This window comes from Pipistrellus hanaki (genome assembly GCF_964339955.1).
Source record: "Pipistrellus hanaki genome assembly, chromosome: 4".
NCBI classification, from domain to species: Eukaryota; Metazoa; Chordata; class Mammalia; order Chiroptera; family Vespertilionidae; genus Pipistrellus; species Pipistrellus hanaki.
Window position 1 is genome coordinate 80,519,153 of NC_140506.1, and position 15,008 is coordinate 80,534,160.

General features: G+C 50.9%; 1 protein-coding gene across 3 annotated transcripts in view; it reads left to right on the top strand.

Moving 5' to 3' along the window:
- Positions 1 to 15,008, top strand: part of MYH11 (myosin heavy chain 11) — a 120,085-nt gene that overhangs the window by 79,571 nt on the left and 25,506 nt on the right. For all 3 annotated transcript variants that reach the window (XM_084881095.1, XM_084881093.1, XM_084881094.1), the window contains 11 exons: positions 675 to 770; positions 2,921 to 3,039; positions 3,903 to 4,055; positions 4,949 to 5,122; positions 7,326 to 7,499; positions 9,281 to 9,395; positions 9,894 to 10,087; positions 11,492 to 11,613; positions 11,717 to 11,786; positions 11,959 to 12,119; positions 13,681 to 13,789. In XM_084881095.1, coding sequence (XP_084737221.1) covers positions 675 to 770; positions 2,921 to 3,039; positions 3,903 to 4,055; positions 4,949 to 5,122; positions 7,326 to 7,499; positions 9,281 to 9,395; positions 9,894 to 10,087; positions 11,492 to 11,613; positions 11,717 to 11,786; positions 11,959 to 12,119; positions 13,681 to 13,789 — 1,487 coding nt within the window. The remainder of the gene's footprint in view (positions 1 to 674; positions 771 to 2,920; positions 3,040 to 3,902; positions 4,056 to 4,948; positions 5,123 to 7,325; positions 7,500 to 9,280; positions 9,396 to 9,893; positions 10,088 to 11,491; positions 11,614 to 11,716; positions 11,787 to 11,958; positions 12,120 to 13,680; positions 13,790 to 15,008) is intronic.

The following is a 15,008-nucleotide window of genomic DNA, read 5'->3' on the forward strand; positions in this document are numbered from 1 at the left end:
AGAGAACACCACCAACTTCCCTATGTTCCTTCTAGCAGCTTCCCCCAATCAAGAATAATTATTCTGATTACTAATGGCATCAGAACTTTTGCCTGTTCTTGAACTTTTCATAAATGGCCTCATACTCTTTCATAAATGGCCTCATGCTCTTGTTGCATTTGGTGTCTTTTTCTTTAGCATTTGTGTTTGTGAGATACAGCCGTTGTGTTGTTATCAGTAAATCACTCATTCTCCTTGCTACATAGCAGGGGCAGGGGCTGACAGACGTGTTCTGTAGAGGCTAGATAGTAAATATGTTACCCCATGCGGCTGTACAGTCTCTGTTGCAACTTTTCAATTCTGTCATCGAAGCACAAAGGTGAAAAAGTGCAGCTGGGTTCCAATAAAACTTTATTTAAAATGGCAGGCAATGGGCTGGATGTGGTCCACAGGCTATCCAGTATGGTATCCCCTTGTAGCACATAGTTTTTAGCAATCATTTGAAAATGTTCTCCCCCGGCCAGCTTTCCCTCTCTCATTAGCAGGGAGTTGTGGAAATTTGGCTTTCTCCTAAAAGCTCAGAATTGACTGTCTTTAGGAAAAAGATGGTAGCTGCCAAGGGTGTTTAGACGCCAGACCTCCAGAGCACCTTGGTGTTGACGGCTGTGTCTTAACTGCTCTCTCCCTGCCCGCAGCCATCCTGAAGGTGGTGTCGTCCGTCCTGCAGCTGGGCAATATCGTTTTCAAGAAGGAGAGGAACACGGACCAGGCGTCCATGCCGGACAACACAGGTGGGGCCCCTCTCCCCAGGAACTGACAGCTTGGGTGACAGGCGGGAGGGTCACACTCAGTCTTTGGTAGATTTTCTGGACGAGGTTACTTGGGGTATTAACAAGGGCTAAACTAAGCTATTTTCACTGACCTCTTCTTTTTCCCAACTTTTCGCTGCTGAAGTCCTACGGTGGGAAGTTCTTGAACCAGAGTGTGGGAGAAAAGAACTAAGGGTTTCAGATCAGGGAGGATCCTTAGGGAGCATAGAATACTTTCCAGCACAAACTATGTGCCAGGCACCAGACAGGGAGAGAAACAAGACAGGAATGGCCATTTCTTATGGCACCTGCGGTCCCACTGGGGAGACAGCCCTCACCAGATAAAACAGAAGGTGCCCATTAAACGTGTGTCAGATAAACAACAAACACACTGATTATAAGTATGTCCCAGGTAATGTTGGGGAATATAATCCTACATTCTGTAATATATTATAATTCTGTAATGTAATTCCAATACTAAAAAAAAAAGTGTTTGTTGCTTATCTGACATTCAAGTTTAACTGGGCATCCTGTATTTTTCTTTTCTTTTCTGAATCTGACAAATAAGCAGCATTTTATGTTTTGCAAAGCTCGCCCGGCTACCTCCGTGCTGTTGGTGGCTGAGCCGAAAGGATAACGTAGGTTCCCAGTTCCCACCGCGGCCTCAGCCTCAGCCCCAGCCGTGGGCTGTATATTGTGCTGCTTCTGAAACCCGGGAGCTTACCCTCCCTGAGACCTGCAGATGGTTCCCGTGTGGCCCTCCTCAGTAAGGCACGTTCCAGGAATCCGCACTCTGAGACAGACCTTCAGGGAAAGAGAAACCCGAAAGCACCTGGCAAAGAGATGGAAAACATCCTAAAGCCACTCTATTCTGTCACCCGCCATGCATGTGTGAACTATCATGCAACACTAGTCTTCACGTTAATGGAGAATTTTTTTTTTTTTAATAGAAGTCTTTTAAATGCAGAAATACACATATAACAAGAACCCACGAGTTCACCATCCAGAACTGCTATTTGGGACTATTTTCTAATGCTGCTTTGTCTTTAAAATGAAACAAAGCAACATAGATTTGCAAACACAGGGACAGCCCTTGTTCTCCCAGCTGGGTCCTCTCCTCCCCGCGCCTCCCCTGCACATCCTCAGCCTCATCTTCTCACTGTCACTCACATGCGGTGGAACGATATAGAAAGTTGCTTTGTGAGTGTTTTTAATTTATAGAAATGATAGCACACTACAGATTCCATTCTTCGACTTGATTTTGTTTCTATTCTATACTCACCATTGTCTAGATCGGGGTTTCTCAGTAGTGGCACAACCTGGAGTGACAAGCAAAAAGGTTTCCAGACTTTGCCAAATGTCCATCCCCTGGGGGCAAAATCATCCCCAGTTGAGAACCACTGGAGGGGTGGGGGAGAGAGAAAGAGAGAAAGAAAAGGAAGGAAGGAAGGAAGGAAGGAAGGAAGGAAGGAAGGAAGGAAGGGAGGAAGGAAGGAAAGAAGAAAGGAAAAAAGGTCATCCCTTTAATTGCTATTTGGTATTCTATCTTATAAAAATACCATGGTCTGTCTGCTCCCATATTAATGGGTTTCAAGTGTCACTAACAGCAATGCTGCACAACATTGGAATGCTGACTCTTGGAACAGTGGAACAAGTGTTTATCAATAGTTGACTGAATGTCAGGCCCTTTCCATATCTGACCTCATTTAACCCTGTTACAACCCCACAGGGTACCAAACAGCTGACTCTCTTTACAAGCAGAGCAAAACAAGACTCCAGGAAGTTGAATGACTTTTCCATCATCACGTGGCTAGGATGTGGGAGGCGGGCGAGGGCTTGAACCTAGAGCATCTGGCCTAAACCCCCCAGTTGGAGCACTCCTCCATCCCACCCTGTCATGGCCTCTGAGCAGTGCATTGGGGGTGGGTCACTAACAGAAGTTCTTATGACTTTCGTACGTGTGTGCACTACTTATGAGTTACACTCCCCAATAAGGCAGGTTATAGGGATCCATCTCTCCAAAACAACAGTAACAACCAAAACCAGGGTCTGTGCAAATGTCCCATGTGATGTGCGTAGTCCCCAAGCCTTCTCTTTGTGATGCACTTAATATGCTTGTTTTCTCCACACAGCTGCTCAGAAAGTTTGTCACCTCATGGGCATTAATGTGACAGATTTCACCAGAGCCATCCTTACCCCACGTATAAAAGTTGGGCGGGATGTGGTACAGAAAGCTCAGACCAAGGAACAGGTAAGGATGCACTTACTCTTTATTCCTGCAGAATCTCACATCCAGCCAGCCAGCCAGCCAGCCATTCATTTATCCATATATGCATCCATCTATTCATCTATCCACTCATCCATCCATCCATTCATTTATCCATCCATCCATCCATCCATCCATCCATTCATTCATCTACCCACTTATCCTGCACTCATTCATCTCTTCATGTTTCCATCCATGCATTCATCTATCTATTCACATTTTGTCCATCCGTCCATCATTTATCCATCCCTTCACCCACCACCTACCCACTTATCCACCCATTCATTTATCTTTCCATCCATGTTTCCACCCATTTATACATTATCAATCTGTCTTCCTTTTCCTCTGTCCATATCTTGGTCCCTCGTCTATCCAATACCAGAATAGTCAAAGTCCCCTGCCAGGTTTCGAAAACACAACACTGCACAGGAACAGCAGAGTCCCTCACCCATGACCTCATCTTGACCTCTTAGTTGGAGGGGCCAGGCCTGACCTAAAGATTTTGAAATGACTGTGTACCTTTCCTAGGGGCAGGACTGACCACCTGTGCATGCCCTCTGGGGTGGAACAGGCGCCTCTCTGTGCCTGGTCCCTCTGACAGGCGAGTTCACTTATCCACACAGTCATTCCTCAGATCTGAGCTCACTCTCCCTCCCTGCCACTTTCTGCTGGGTGCAGAGAGGGTGTTGTTTCCTTTTCGTGTGTGTGTGTGTGTGTGTGTGTGTGTGTGTGTGTGTGTGTTGAGGATCGATTAGAAGTAGGAGAAGAATAAAAATCGGAGCCATCTGCTGGGTTCCCGTGAAAACACAGCCCATGGGCGTAACGGTGTCCCCTCGCTCCCCCCATAGGCTGACTTTGCCATCGAGGCTCTGGCCAAGGCCACGTACGAGCGCCTTTTCCGCTGGATCCTCAGCCGTGTGAACAAAGCCCTGGACAAGACCCACCGGCAAGGGGCCTCGTTCCTGGGAATCCTGGACATTGCTGGATTTGAGATTTTTGAGGTACAGCGTGGTGGGATGGCACAGCCATGCGTGGCTCTCCGGGGTGAAGCTTCCCCTCGGGGCACGCATCTTGTTGGGGAAAGGCAGGCAGATGGCTGCTGTGGGTGGGGGCTATCCTTGAGGGTGGAAGGGACAGAAGTCCAGCAGGGAAGGCATTGGCTTGTAAAACTGAGAAGGCCTCCATCAGACACGCAGGACCCAATCTCCTGCCATCCCCCTCTTTCCACCATCCCCCACTCTGATCTGTTCTCACACTGACTCCCCTCATGGTGGCAAGATCACGGCCACAGTCCCCAATGGCCTCTCAGCAGCCTTGGCAGCTGCAGCCAGTTCCCGCTGTTGACCACAGTAGTAGCCAGTTCTAACCAAAATCTTGGCATTGAGTCTCCTGGACTCAGACTCACCGGGGTTGGGCCACGTGGTCACCTTAGAGCCAAGCACTATTTCCGGGGTCTTGCCTTAGTTCGTGTGGAGCAGCATGGCGACTGGATCTCACGCCCATGGGTGGGAGGGACATTCTCAATGAGAGGGGACGTGTTGAGATGGACAGATATTCCAAAACCTGTCTGCTATGGGATTACTCCCTCTCTGAGCCTTGGTCTCTGCCTCTGCAAATTAGGGGTGATAAAATACCTTGCACAGTGATTCTTCCCTTCCCACAAATCATTGTGCAGATGGAGGGGATAAGCATCCTTAAAGCAGTGTGTGTGTAGACCACGTGACAGAAGAATAGGTCCATTTGCCAGCCTACAGGTCATGCTGAAATGGCAGAGCGGGCGCTGGTGGAAAGGGTGTTGGGCCCTGGGGCTCTCCCCAGGGCGGAGCGTCTCTTTAAGGCCCGAGTCCCTGCCTCCATCCACGATGCTCATGGCCCCCCTCGCTGTCTCACACAGGTGAACTCCTTCGAGCAGCTGTGCATCAACTACACCAACGAGAAGCTGCAGCAGCTCTTCAACCACACCATGTTCATCCTGGAGCAGGAGGAGTACCAGCGCGAGGGCATTGAGTGGAACTTCATCGACTTCGGGCTGGACCTGCAGCCCTGCATTGAGCTCATCGAGCGGCCGGTGAGGGCCCCTGTCACACTGGCATGCATGTGTGGCCCCTGCAGCAGCACACAGGCCCTGCCCTCTCCATGTGTGCACGCCTCCCCCAGCCCTGAGTCCCTGTGGGCTCGGTCACTCTTTCCCTTACCCCACATGTTAAAGCAAAGGTATTTTTCTTTTTTATTTCTCTTTTCCTCCCTCCTTTCTCTCCTCTTTCCCTCCCTTTCCTTCCCTTCCCTCCCCTTCTCCTTGTTCCCATTCATTTATTTACAAAATCAGGAGTCTTTGTTTTGTGCACGGATGTATCCCAAACCTCTACAACCATGCACATAGTAGGTGCCCAATGAATAATTGTTGAATGACTATTTACTGAACACTTACTATGTGCTGGGCCCGTCTTTAGGGGTTAAGGATGTAACTGTGAATGAGATGAACTTGGCCCCTGTCCTCATAGAGCAGCCGGCAATAGAACCAGACAAACAAGTGAAGCAAGCGAACATCCTGATAAAGCCAGCGCGGAGAATGACTGCACAGAGAAGGGGGAGCACTTCTCAATTCTGAGTCCAAAGAGTGAAGACCATTCCAGCAGAATGAATGGCATTTGCAAATAGGGCTGGGCTCTTGACACGTTAGTCTAGACCAATGGTCGGCAAACTGCGGCTCGTGAGCCACATGAGGCTCTTTGGCCCCTTTGAGTGTGGCTCTTCCACAAAATACCATGGCCTGGGCAAGTCTATTTTGAAGAAGTGGCGTTAGAAGAAGTTTAAGTTTAAAAAATTTGGCTCTCAAAAAAGAAATTTCAATCGTTGTACTGTTGATATTTGGCTCTGTTGACTAATGAGTTTGCCGAACACCGGTTTAGACTGTCTCACACAGGAAAGCGCTTTACTAAAAAGAATCCTGAGGTGAATCTATATATATAAAAGGCTAAGTGTCTGCCCGTCTCACCGGTAGCTATGATGCACACTGACCACCAGGGGAAAGACACATAATGCAGGAGCTGCCATGATGCGCACTGGCCATTTAAAAATAAATGGCACCACGGGCCTGGTGCCGAAAAACCAACACTAGGCTTCCCCCAAGTGGGACACATGTCCCACCACCACCCGAGTGACAACCCACCAAATCACAGCCAATGATGCCCCATGGCGCAAAATGCTGCACACAGCCCAACCTGGAAATGGTCACTGTGGGCATCTGGTAATGACATCACATAGCAACACCTGGCTTCCTCTCCCTGGCAACTAGCCTCCTTGGAGTTTCTTCAGCCCAAGAACCTGACTTGCTTTATAGCCAGGTGCAAACATTTTACACTTTAACTAAGTCTTTGTGAAGCGTTTTCCATGCCTCATTTCATTTGATCCTCATAGAAGTCCTGGAGTAGAGGAGATAGGAGACTTGGTAGAATCCTATTTTATTTTCATTAGCTAAAAAAAGGAGATTTAGAAAGTTTAGAAACTTGAGCCGACTGAAAAGAAGTAAGAAATGGTGAACCTTGAAAATGACTTCAGGCTTTCTCCGCAGAATATAGTAAACCACTGCTGCAGTTAAATATTTTACCCTTTGTTCTCCCTGTGTGATCTACAATAATAATCTGCTTCAGGTTGATATTTACTACTGTGTTGCTAACAATTACCTGAAAGAGAAGTTGGGGTGTTTCACTGGGCTGGAAAAAGTTTAGCTAAATCAGAAAGCAGGTCTAATTAAGCAAGTTTATTCTATATATATAAAAGGCTAGGTTGACTTGCGCATGCATACAAAGCTCTCGTTGGAGCCAGTGGTACTCATGTTTCGATATGTCACTGTTGATCGTGAATTTGGTTGACACTTCTATTATATAGAAAGGGCGAATAGTGATATTAAAATATTTCTTCTAATTAATTTCCTTTCAATGTGCACAAATCCGTGCACCAGCACACTAGTGTATATAATAAAGCAAGGTGTAAAATCTTTGTGATGTTGCATGTGCTGCCCACTAGAGGGCAGGAGCAAACAAGTTCTGTTGGTGGTGCTTGCCCTACTATCTTCAATGCTGGTCCATTGGACACATGGTAATTTGGGGATATATTTTGCAGAGAGGGAACAAAAATAAAGAGGGTACACATCCATCTTTATATGTAGGCAGATAAGGTATGAGAGCGAGGGAGCTGCCTGTCTGTGTGTTTAGGTGGTGAGCCTGAGGCTTGAGCCCTGGCTGTGACCCTGCCCTGCTTGTCCTCCACAGAACAACCCTCCAGGCGTGCTCGCCCTGCTGGACGAGGAGTGCTGGTTCCCCAAAGCCACAGACACGTCCTTCGTGGAGAAGCTGTGCTCAGAGCAGGGCAACCACCCCAAGTTCCAGAAGCCCAAGCAGCTCAAGGACAAAACAGAGTTCTCCATCATCCACTATGCTGGGAAGGTACCCATTGCGTGTCCCAGGGGTCTGTCTGTCCTGGGGACCTCACAAGGAATGCTCAGAGCAAGAGCACTTCGGGAATGGCAGAACCAAAGGCATCCGGTGTGAATCAAATCCCAAGCAAGGCTATTTATGATTTTGTCTAAGTGTCTGGAAGGGACAAGATATATATGTATGTAAACCCAACCATGGTGGCCAGCTAGTTCTTTATCTTGTATAGACTCTAAATTCTTCCTGATGCAGGGTAAACCCAGCAGGAAGAGCCAGCCAGAATGGGGTGACCAGTAAACCCAATTTTGGGTTCACAAGAATCTCCTTTATTATGGCCTTGGGTTTGCCATTGGCAGCCTGTTCCATCCAGAGAAATGTGTGATGTTGTCACCTTGTTGTTGTCAACTCCTCTTCTTCCTCCTCTTCATTATCACCATAATCATCATCATCCTTGTCCTTCGTGGTTGTTAATGTACAGAACCTTCCCCTGTGCCTCCTGGGTAATGTAGAAAGACATAACTTGGTTTGGCTTACAGAATCTTAGAGCATTTTTATTGACTCTCTAGAATCCCCACTGCATCATGGGAACAGGCAATGCCCTAAAACAGGGTTTAGCAAACTAGAGTTCATGCACCAAATCTGACCCACAGCCTGTTTTTGTAAATAAAGCTTTATTGGCATCCACTTGGTTACATAACATCTATGGTTGTCTTTATGCTGTAACTACAGAGTTGAATGGCTATGACAGACTATATGGCCTGCAGAACTGAGAATCTGGGCCTTTAAAAAAGTTTGCCAGCTCCTACCTATACTTAAGGAAGCATCATTCCTGTAGGTGCAGAGAGAGAACGCTTTTCTTTCCCCACTTTACAGGTGGTTTCCTTTTAGTCCTCTTTCAGATCAGGCCTGGCCATCACCGTAACAACCCACATCCCGTAAGAACCCGCCAGAGATGTTTTACGAGTTCCTTCCATTTCTTAGTCACAATCATGAAATGAAGGCTTGCCCTGGCCGGTTTTCTCAGTGGTTTGAGCATTGGCCCATGTGCCTGGGTTGCAGGTTCAATCCCTGGCCCCAGTTGAGGCACATGCGTGAGGCAATCTATCAATGTGTCTCTCTCACATTGATGTTTCTCTCCCTCCCTCTCTCCTTCCCTCCCTTGCACTCTCTAAAAAATAAATAAATAAATAAATAAATAAATAAACAAATAAATATCAATGGAAAAAATATTCTCAGGTGAGGATTCACAAAAATAAATAATAAAAAGTAAAAAAGTGAAGGCTTTGGCCACGGTCAGTATTCAAGTTGGGAATTTACATCCATGTATCAAAATCTCCCAGTTACAAAACTTGTTTTCAGAGAGAGGAGAAAAGGTCCACATACTTAATTTGAAAACTGGCCTTGTTGCTGAGGCTTCCCAGAGGAGGGGGAACTTTCACGTGAGGGAGACATTTATTATCAGCCAATCTCTCCACCACTCGGAGGGCAACTGGCATCATCCCAGGCTCTGGAGGCTTCCAGAGAAAGGTTACTAGGAGAAGGCAAGAAATAGAGACAAGGCCTTTCAGCAGTGGCTGCCATTGGCTGCTACCCTACTGTGTGTATATGCAGGGCCCTTTAAAGTCCCGATCTGCTGGTCTCTTCATTGGAGTTTATGGATTCTCACCATGGCAGCTGCTAATGTCATTTACTCGCTGACCTTGGAAGAGCTGGAAGGAAGTGGGAGGACTCTGGCCCTGCCCTTAGTTCAGAACTGAAGCAGGATCCCCTGACCAGAGGCTGGTTCTTGGCAGGTGGACTACAACGCGAGCGCCTGGCTGACCAAGAACATGGACCCGCTGAATGACAACGTGACCGCCCTCCTCAACGCCTCTTCCGACAAGTTTGTGGCCGACCTGTGGAAGGACGGTAAGGCCCCGCCTGCTGGAGCTGGCGAGCTGGGCACCAGGGTCCTCCCCTCTTCCCTCCTCCCTCCTTCCTCCTCCAGCTGCCCCCCAATGCCCACACCTGCTCCCAGGAGGGGCGGCCATGTGGGGCTGCAGGAGAGGGCAATGTTGGCAGGTGCTAGCAACGTCTTGATTCATTCAACCACCTCAGAGCCCCTTAACCCCACACCTGGGCCCCAGGGAGAAGGTCTGACATCAGGCCAGTGATGGAGGCAGTAGGGTCCGAGGCATGATGAGTGGGAGTGCCCACTCTGGAGTTGGAAAGACTGAACTCCTGCCTCACCCCTGCCACACACTTTCCGTCCCTCGGGAGCTCTCAGATTCCCCAAGAAGATAACAGTGGGAAAGCAACCCCCCTTACCTAGTGCTGGAGGGAGGCATTGGCAGCAGAGAGAAGAACAGGGCCCTGGGAAGGCCAGAGGCCGATGGCGCCCTCAATGTGCCCCTCCCCCGCCCCCAGTGGACCGAATCGTGGGGCTGGACCAGATGGCCAAGATGACGGAGAGCTCGCTGCCCAGCGCCTCCAAGACCAAGAAGGGCATGTTCCGCACGGTGGGGCAGCTGTACAAGGAGCAGCTGGGGAAGCTCATGACCACGCTGCGCAACACCACGCCCAACTTCGTGCGCTGCATCATCCCCAACCACGAGAAGAGGGTGAGGCCGCCCGCCGGCTGCTGGGGGTGGTGCTGGGGGCGGAGGGCGGTCAGAGCGTCCCTCGGGGACACCACCAGGGTCCGCAGGGAAGGGGAAGACAGGCGGGGGTAGAGGGGCAAGAAGAAAGCCAGACTCCCCACCCCAAGGGCTCCAACGGACATGGTGGAAGGGTGGCTGGATTGGGGGTCCACTCCCCATCCTGGAGGCAAAAGAAGACAGGGAGGAAGGGAGACTGTCCAACACTTGTGGCCCTGGAATTGCTGTACGAGGCATCAAGTCTCCAGGAATTCATCACTCCAGCTGGTAGTCCCCGAGTTCCCGCAAGTGCTGGGGAGACAGTGCTGGATACGTTGCCGTCCTCACCTGCAGATTTCTTGTAGTCCGGTGCAGGGGTGCTCAGCTCGGGGCAGTGGGGCCCCTACCCAGGGGACATCTGGTCGCGTCTGGGGACATTGTGGTTGTCATCGCTGGGAGGGGGCTACTCCAGGCATCCAGGGCTGTGTAAGCGTCCTACAGTGCGCAGGGCAGCCCCGCGGCAAAGAAGGACCCCACACGGTGTGTCAGCAGTGCTCGGGGGCAGGAGGTCTGTGGGAGAGGCAGACACAAGCTGATGACCACGGTGCAATGTGCTAAAGTATGAGAACTCTAAACAGCGGAGAGGGAGCTTCCTATGGAACGGGCACGCCGAGTGGCATCAGCTTGGTGAAGTGGAGGGGAGGCTAGGGAGGGGGCGGCAGAGGGACTGGTACAACCACAGTGTGGAGGTCACAAACGAAGCATCTTGGCAAGAAAACGCTGGGTAGGGGTTTCATGTTGATGTGTGATGGTGGGAGGCAGAGGTTGGGAAGAGCTGGGGCTGAACAGTATCAGGGGCTCAATCAGGGAGTGCCTGTGGGTGGGCCAGAGCCCGGCCTTCCTCCTGTTGATACCCCTGGGGCTTTAAAAGCAGGGGTACGTCATGATCAGGTTTGCACCTTAGAAACCAAATGAGGAGGTAAGGGGGTGAAGGGGGAGGCAGGATGGGGTGAGAAGACCAGGTAGGAGGCTGCGGTGGGCTTTGTCTGGGCAGAAGAGGGTGGCGAGTGGATGGCAGTGACAATGGCCAACGGAGAGAAGTAGGTGGGTCGGGAGATAGTGAGGAGGTCGGAGCTTTAGAACTGGTGATGGACAGGACGTGAGGAAGAGGAAGATGACCAGGAAGAAGCCCCTGTTTCCAACCAGGTGATGCGAGTGCCACCAAGTACAAGAGAACGAGAGAGATCTCCTGAGCCCTCCGCTGAGACCTCACCGGGTTGATCCTGGTGGCCTGGCAGGGGGAGGGGAGATCATCCAGGCCTGAGATTCGGGGCTTGCTGCTCCCCGAGTCCCAGCCCCGGTGGCCCATTGCCCTCTCCACCTCTGCAGTCCGGCAAGCTGGACGCCTTCCTGGTGCTGGAGCAGCTGCGGTGCAACGGGGTGCTGGAGGGCATCCGCATCTGCCGCCAGGGCTTCCCCAACAGGATCGTCTTCCAGGAGTTCCGCCAGCGGTGAGCCCCGGGGCGGGCACCGGCGGGGCGGTGGGCGAGCGGGCAGTGGAGGGATGGCCCATGGAGAGGCGCTCGGTGGGTGACTTCTCTCCTGTGTCTCCAGCTACGAGATCCTGGCTGCCAATTCCATTCCTAAAGGCTTCATGGACGGGAAGCAGGCCTGCATCCTCATGGTGAGCCCAGCCCCGCTCCGCCCCCCCCCCGAAATCTGGCCGCAGCCCTCCCCGGCTCTGGTGGCACTGCCAGGAGCTGCTTTGGGGGTGACCTTCCTTCAACAGGCTCCACCCCTGGCCACAAGGCACGGCGGAGAATGGGAACGCTTGTCTTCCTTCCTTCCTTCTGCAGATCAAGGCCCTGGAACTCGACCCCAACCTGTACAGGATCGGGCAGAGCAAGATCTTCTTCCGAACCGGGGTCCTCGCCCACCTGGAGGAGGAGCGGGACCTGAAGATCACCGACGTCATCATGGCGTTCCAGGCCATGTGTCGCGGCTACCTGGCCAGAAAGTAAGGGCCCGCCTACTGTCCCCTCCCCACAAACACACACTGGTGGGAGACACACACTTTCAGGGAGCTTGCTAGCTTCACGTTCTTCTCCTTTTTAAAAAAATATATTTTTATTGATTTAAGAGAATAAGGGATGGGGGGAGAGAGAGAGAGAACATCGATGTTGAGAGAGAATCATCAATTAGCTGCCTCCCGCATGCCCCACCCTGGGGATTGAACCTACAACCGGGGCATCAGCCCTGACCTGGAATTGAACCGTGACCTCCTGGTTCGTAGGTTGACACTCAACCTCTGAGCCACACCTGCCAGCTGGCCTCATGTTCTGATTCCCTGACTCTAATAGGCCATCTGCGTTAAGATGCTCCACTGATGGCATGGCCGTGTTTTCTTGGGGGGAAGAAATGCTACCGTTTAATGTAGGCCCGGGTTAGGAGGGCAGGCGGGGAGGCTAGGACTGTGACTCTGGAGCGTTAGACCTCTGTTCTCATCCTGGCTCCCCACTCTCTTGCTCATGGTCCTTGGGCAAGGTACTCTACCTCTCTGAGCCTCAGGTCTCTCCATGGCAAATAGCATACTCATTCCCGCCTCGTGGAATTGTTTATGAGGAGTCAGTGGAATATTTCCTGAAAAGGGTTGTGAACAGTGCCTGGTTATCATCTCAGAAGTGTGAGAATATGATTAGGTACCTGAGGAAAGGGTATGTGGCTGTATCTGAAGCCTTATGTCCAGATGGGATTCATAAGGCAGGGTCTTGGAAGGTCTGATGCCTCTTCTGTGTTGGGAAGCCTGGGCCCATGTGAGGGTGTAACTTTCAAGGCTGGCAGGAACTGGTGGAGCCGCTCTGTGCGGGGTTATGTCATCATGAATTATGGCTCCTGCTGTCGTCTGCAGAGCCCTGATGGTGTCGATCTGATTCAGTGCCAAGGGACCCCAAGATGGTCAAGACCAGAGCTGGGGAGCTCTTGGTCCAGGAACAGACCTAACTTAAGTTTCATAATTCTGGTACCACCCCAACCCCCAACCCAGCCTCCAGACTACGGAGGGCAGTTTTATTCTTCAAGTTCACCCACGTTCAAGATGGCAGAGAAGAGGATTGTACTCACTGTTCATAGTTTCTCAAACCTAACAGCCCTTAAACAAGAAGAGTGCTAGTTCTAGCTCAGGTTTGAGGTTTCTAAAACACACCTGAGGAAGGAACAGGTTTGTCAGACACTCCGCTGGGCCCCCAGGGATGATGTAGTACGGACTGGTTTCCTCGATGTTTGGATCACAGCTCTGGTTTCAGGGTATTTTGTGAGCCTTGGGTTCCCCTTGCCCGCTGAGAAAGGGGAACCTGGCCTCCATGTTATCTGAATGGTCTGTGCCTAGACAGTACCCCTGTGCTGGTGCTCAGAGCCCCTGGAAGGACCCGAGCTGGAGAAAAGGGGGGATTGTCACAAAGTCACAAGCGAACCAGACGTGCCTTGCTTTCAGGATGCTGCGGGGTGGGATGCTATGACAGCAAGACGAGACAGGTGTTTGGTGACCAGGGCTTCTCACGGCTCCCTGCCCCTCTCCCCAGGGCCTTTGCCAAGAGGCAGCAGCAGCTGACCGCCATGAAGGTGATTCAGAGGAACTGTGCCGCCTACCTCAAGCTGCGCAACTGGCAGTGGTGGAGGCTCTTCACCAAGGTGAGTGCTCTGGCCCCAACCAGTTCTCAGGACCCCCCACCCTGGTCTTCGCTCCAGATGCTCCAGATGTGGGACTGGAGATGGATGTCAGTGGGTGCACAACTGAGAGCTTGAGATCAAACCTGGCCTGTCTCCGGTGCATCTGACGAAGGCCCGCCCTCTTTGGCACCAGGGTTACAGCCATGACCTGAACACAGATCCAGAGACTCACCACCACAAGGATCCCTCACAGTGCACTTCTATAACCACGCCCATTTCTTCCATAGCCACACCCACTTTCTTCCATGGCCACACCCTTTCCTTCATAGCCCCTGGCAACCACTGTTGACATTTCTAAAATTCTGTTATTTGAACATGTGTCATTTTGTTATGTAGATGAGGTTATACCTTTTAGCACTGACTTTTCACTTGGCACCATTTTCAGGTGATCCATCCAGGCGGTGCACGTATCTCTGGGTACAATTTGTTCTTGCAGCGTCGCTGCTAAAACACACGCATTGGGCAAAGGCAAGCTCTGTTGCCACAGATGCCGTTTAGGTGCCCTGGAGCGTGTCGATTGGCACAAACCTTTTCCAGAGAGCAAGTACTTAGTGTCTGTAGTGTGCCAGGCGTGCACAGGGTGCTGTGGGGATGCAGCGTGAACGGACACCATGGGCCCTGACCTCATGGGTGTTCCAGTCAGGTGGGGGAGCAGCTAATGAGCAGGTAGTCAGTCACAGGGACAACTAGATGAAGGTAAACTTTAGTGGTGTGTGAAGGACCCACTGTGTGTGTGATGGGCTTCCCGAGGCCAGGCCAGGGCTTGAGCACCGGAGTCAGGAGTCAACCTGGTAAAGAACAGAAGGAAGAAGCAGCTTTTTGGAAATATTCATCCCTTTAGGTAACCAGATCTTCCCGCTTTTGGCGGGACAGTCCCGATTTCTAACAAATTTTCCCTGCGTCTTAAAAATCAGGACTTTTTTTTTAAATTTATTTTATTGATATTTTAGAGAAGAGGGGAGAGAGATAGAGAGCTAGAAATGTCGATGAGAGAGAAACATCGACCAGCTGCCTCTTGCACACCCCCTACCGGGGATGTGCCCGCAACCAAGGTACATGCCCTTGACCAGAATCGAACCTGGGACCTTTCAGTCCGCAGACTGATGCTCTACCACTGAGCCAAACCGGTTTTGGCAAAATCGGGACTTTTTAAAAATGCCACAGGACACGGAAAAAATTG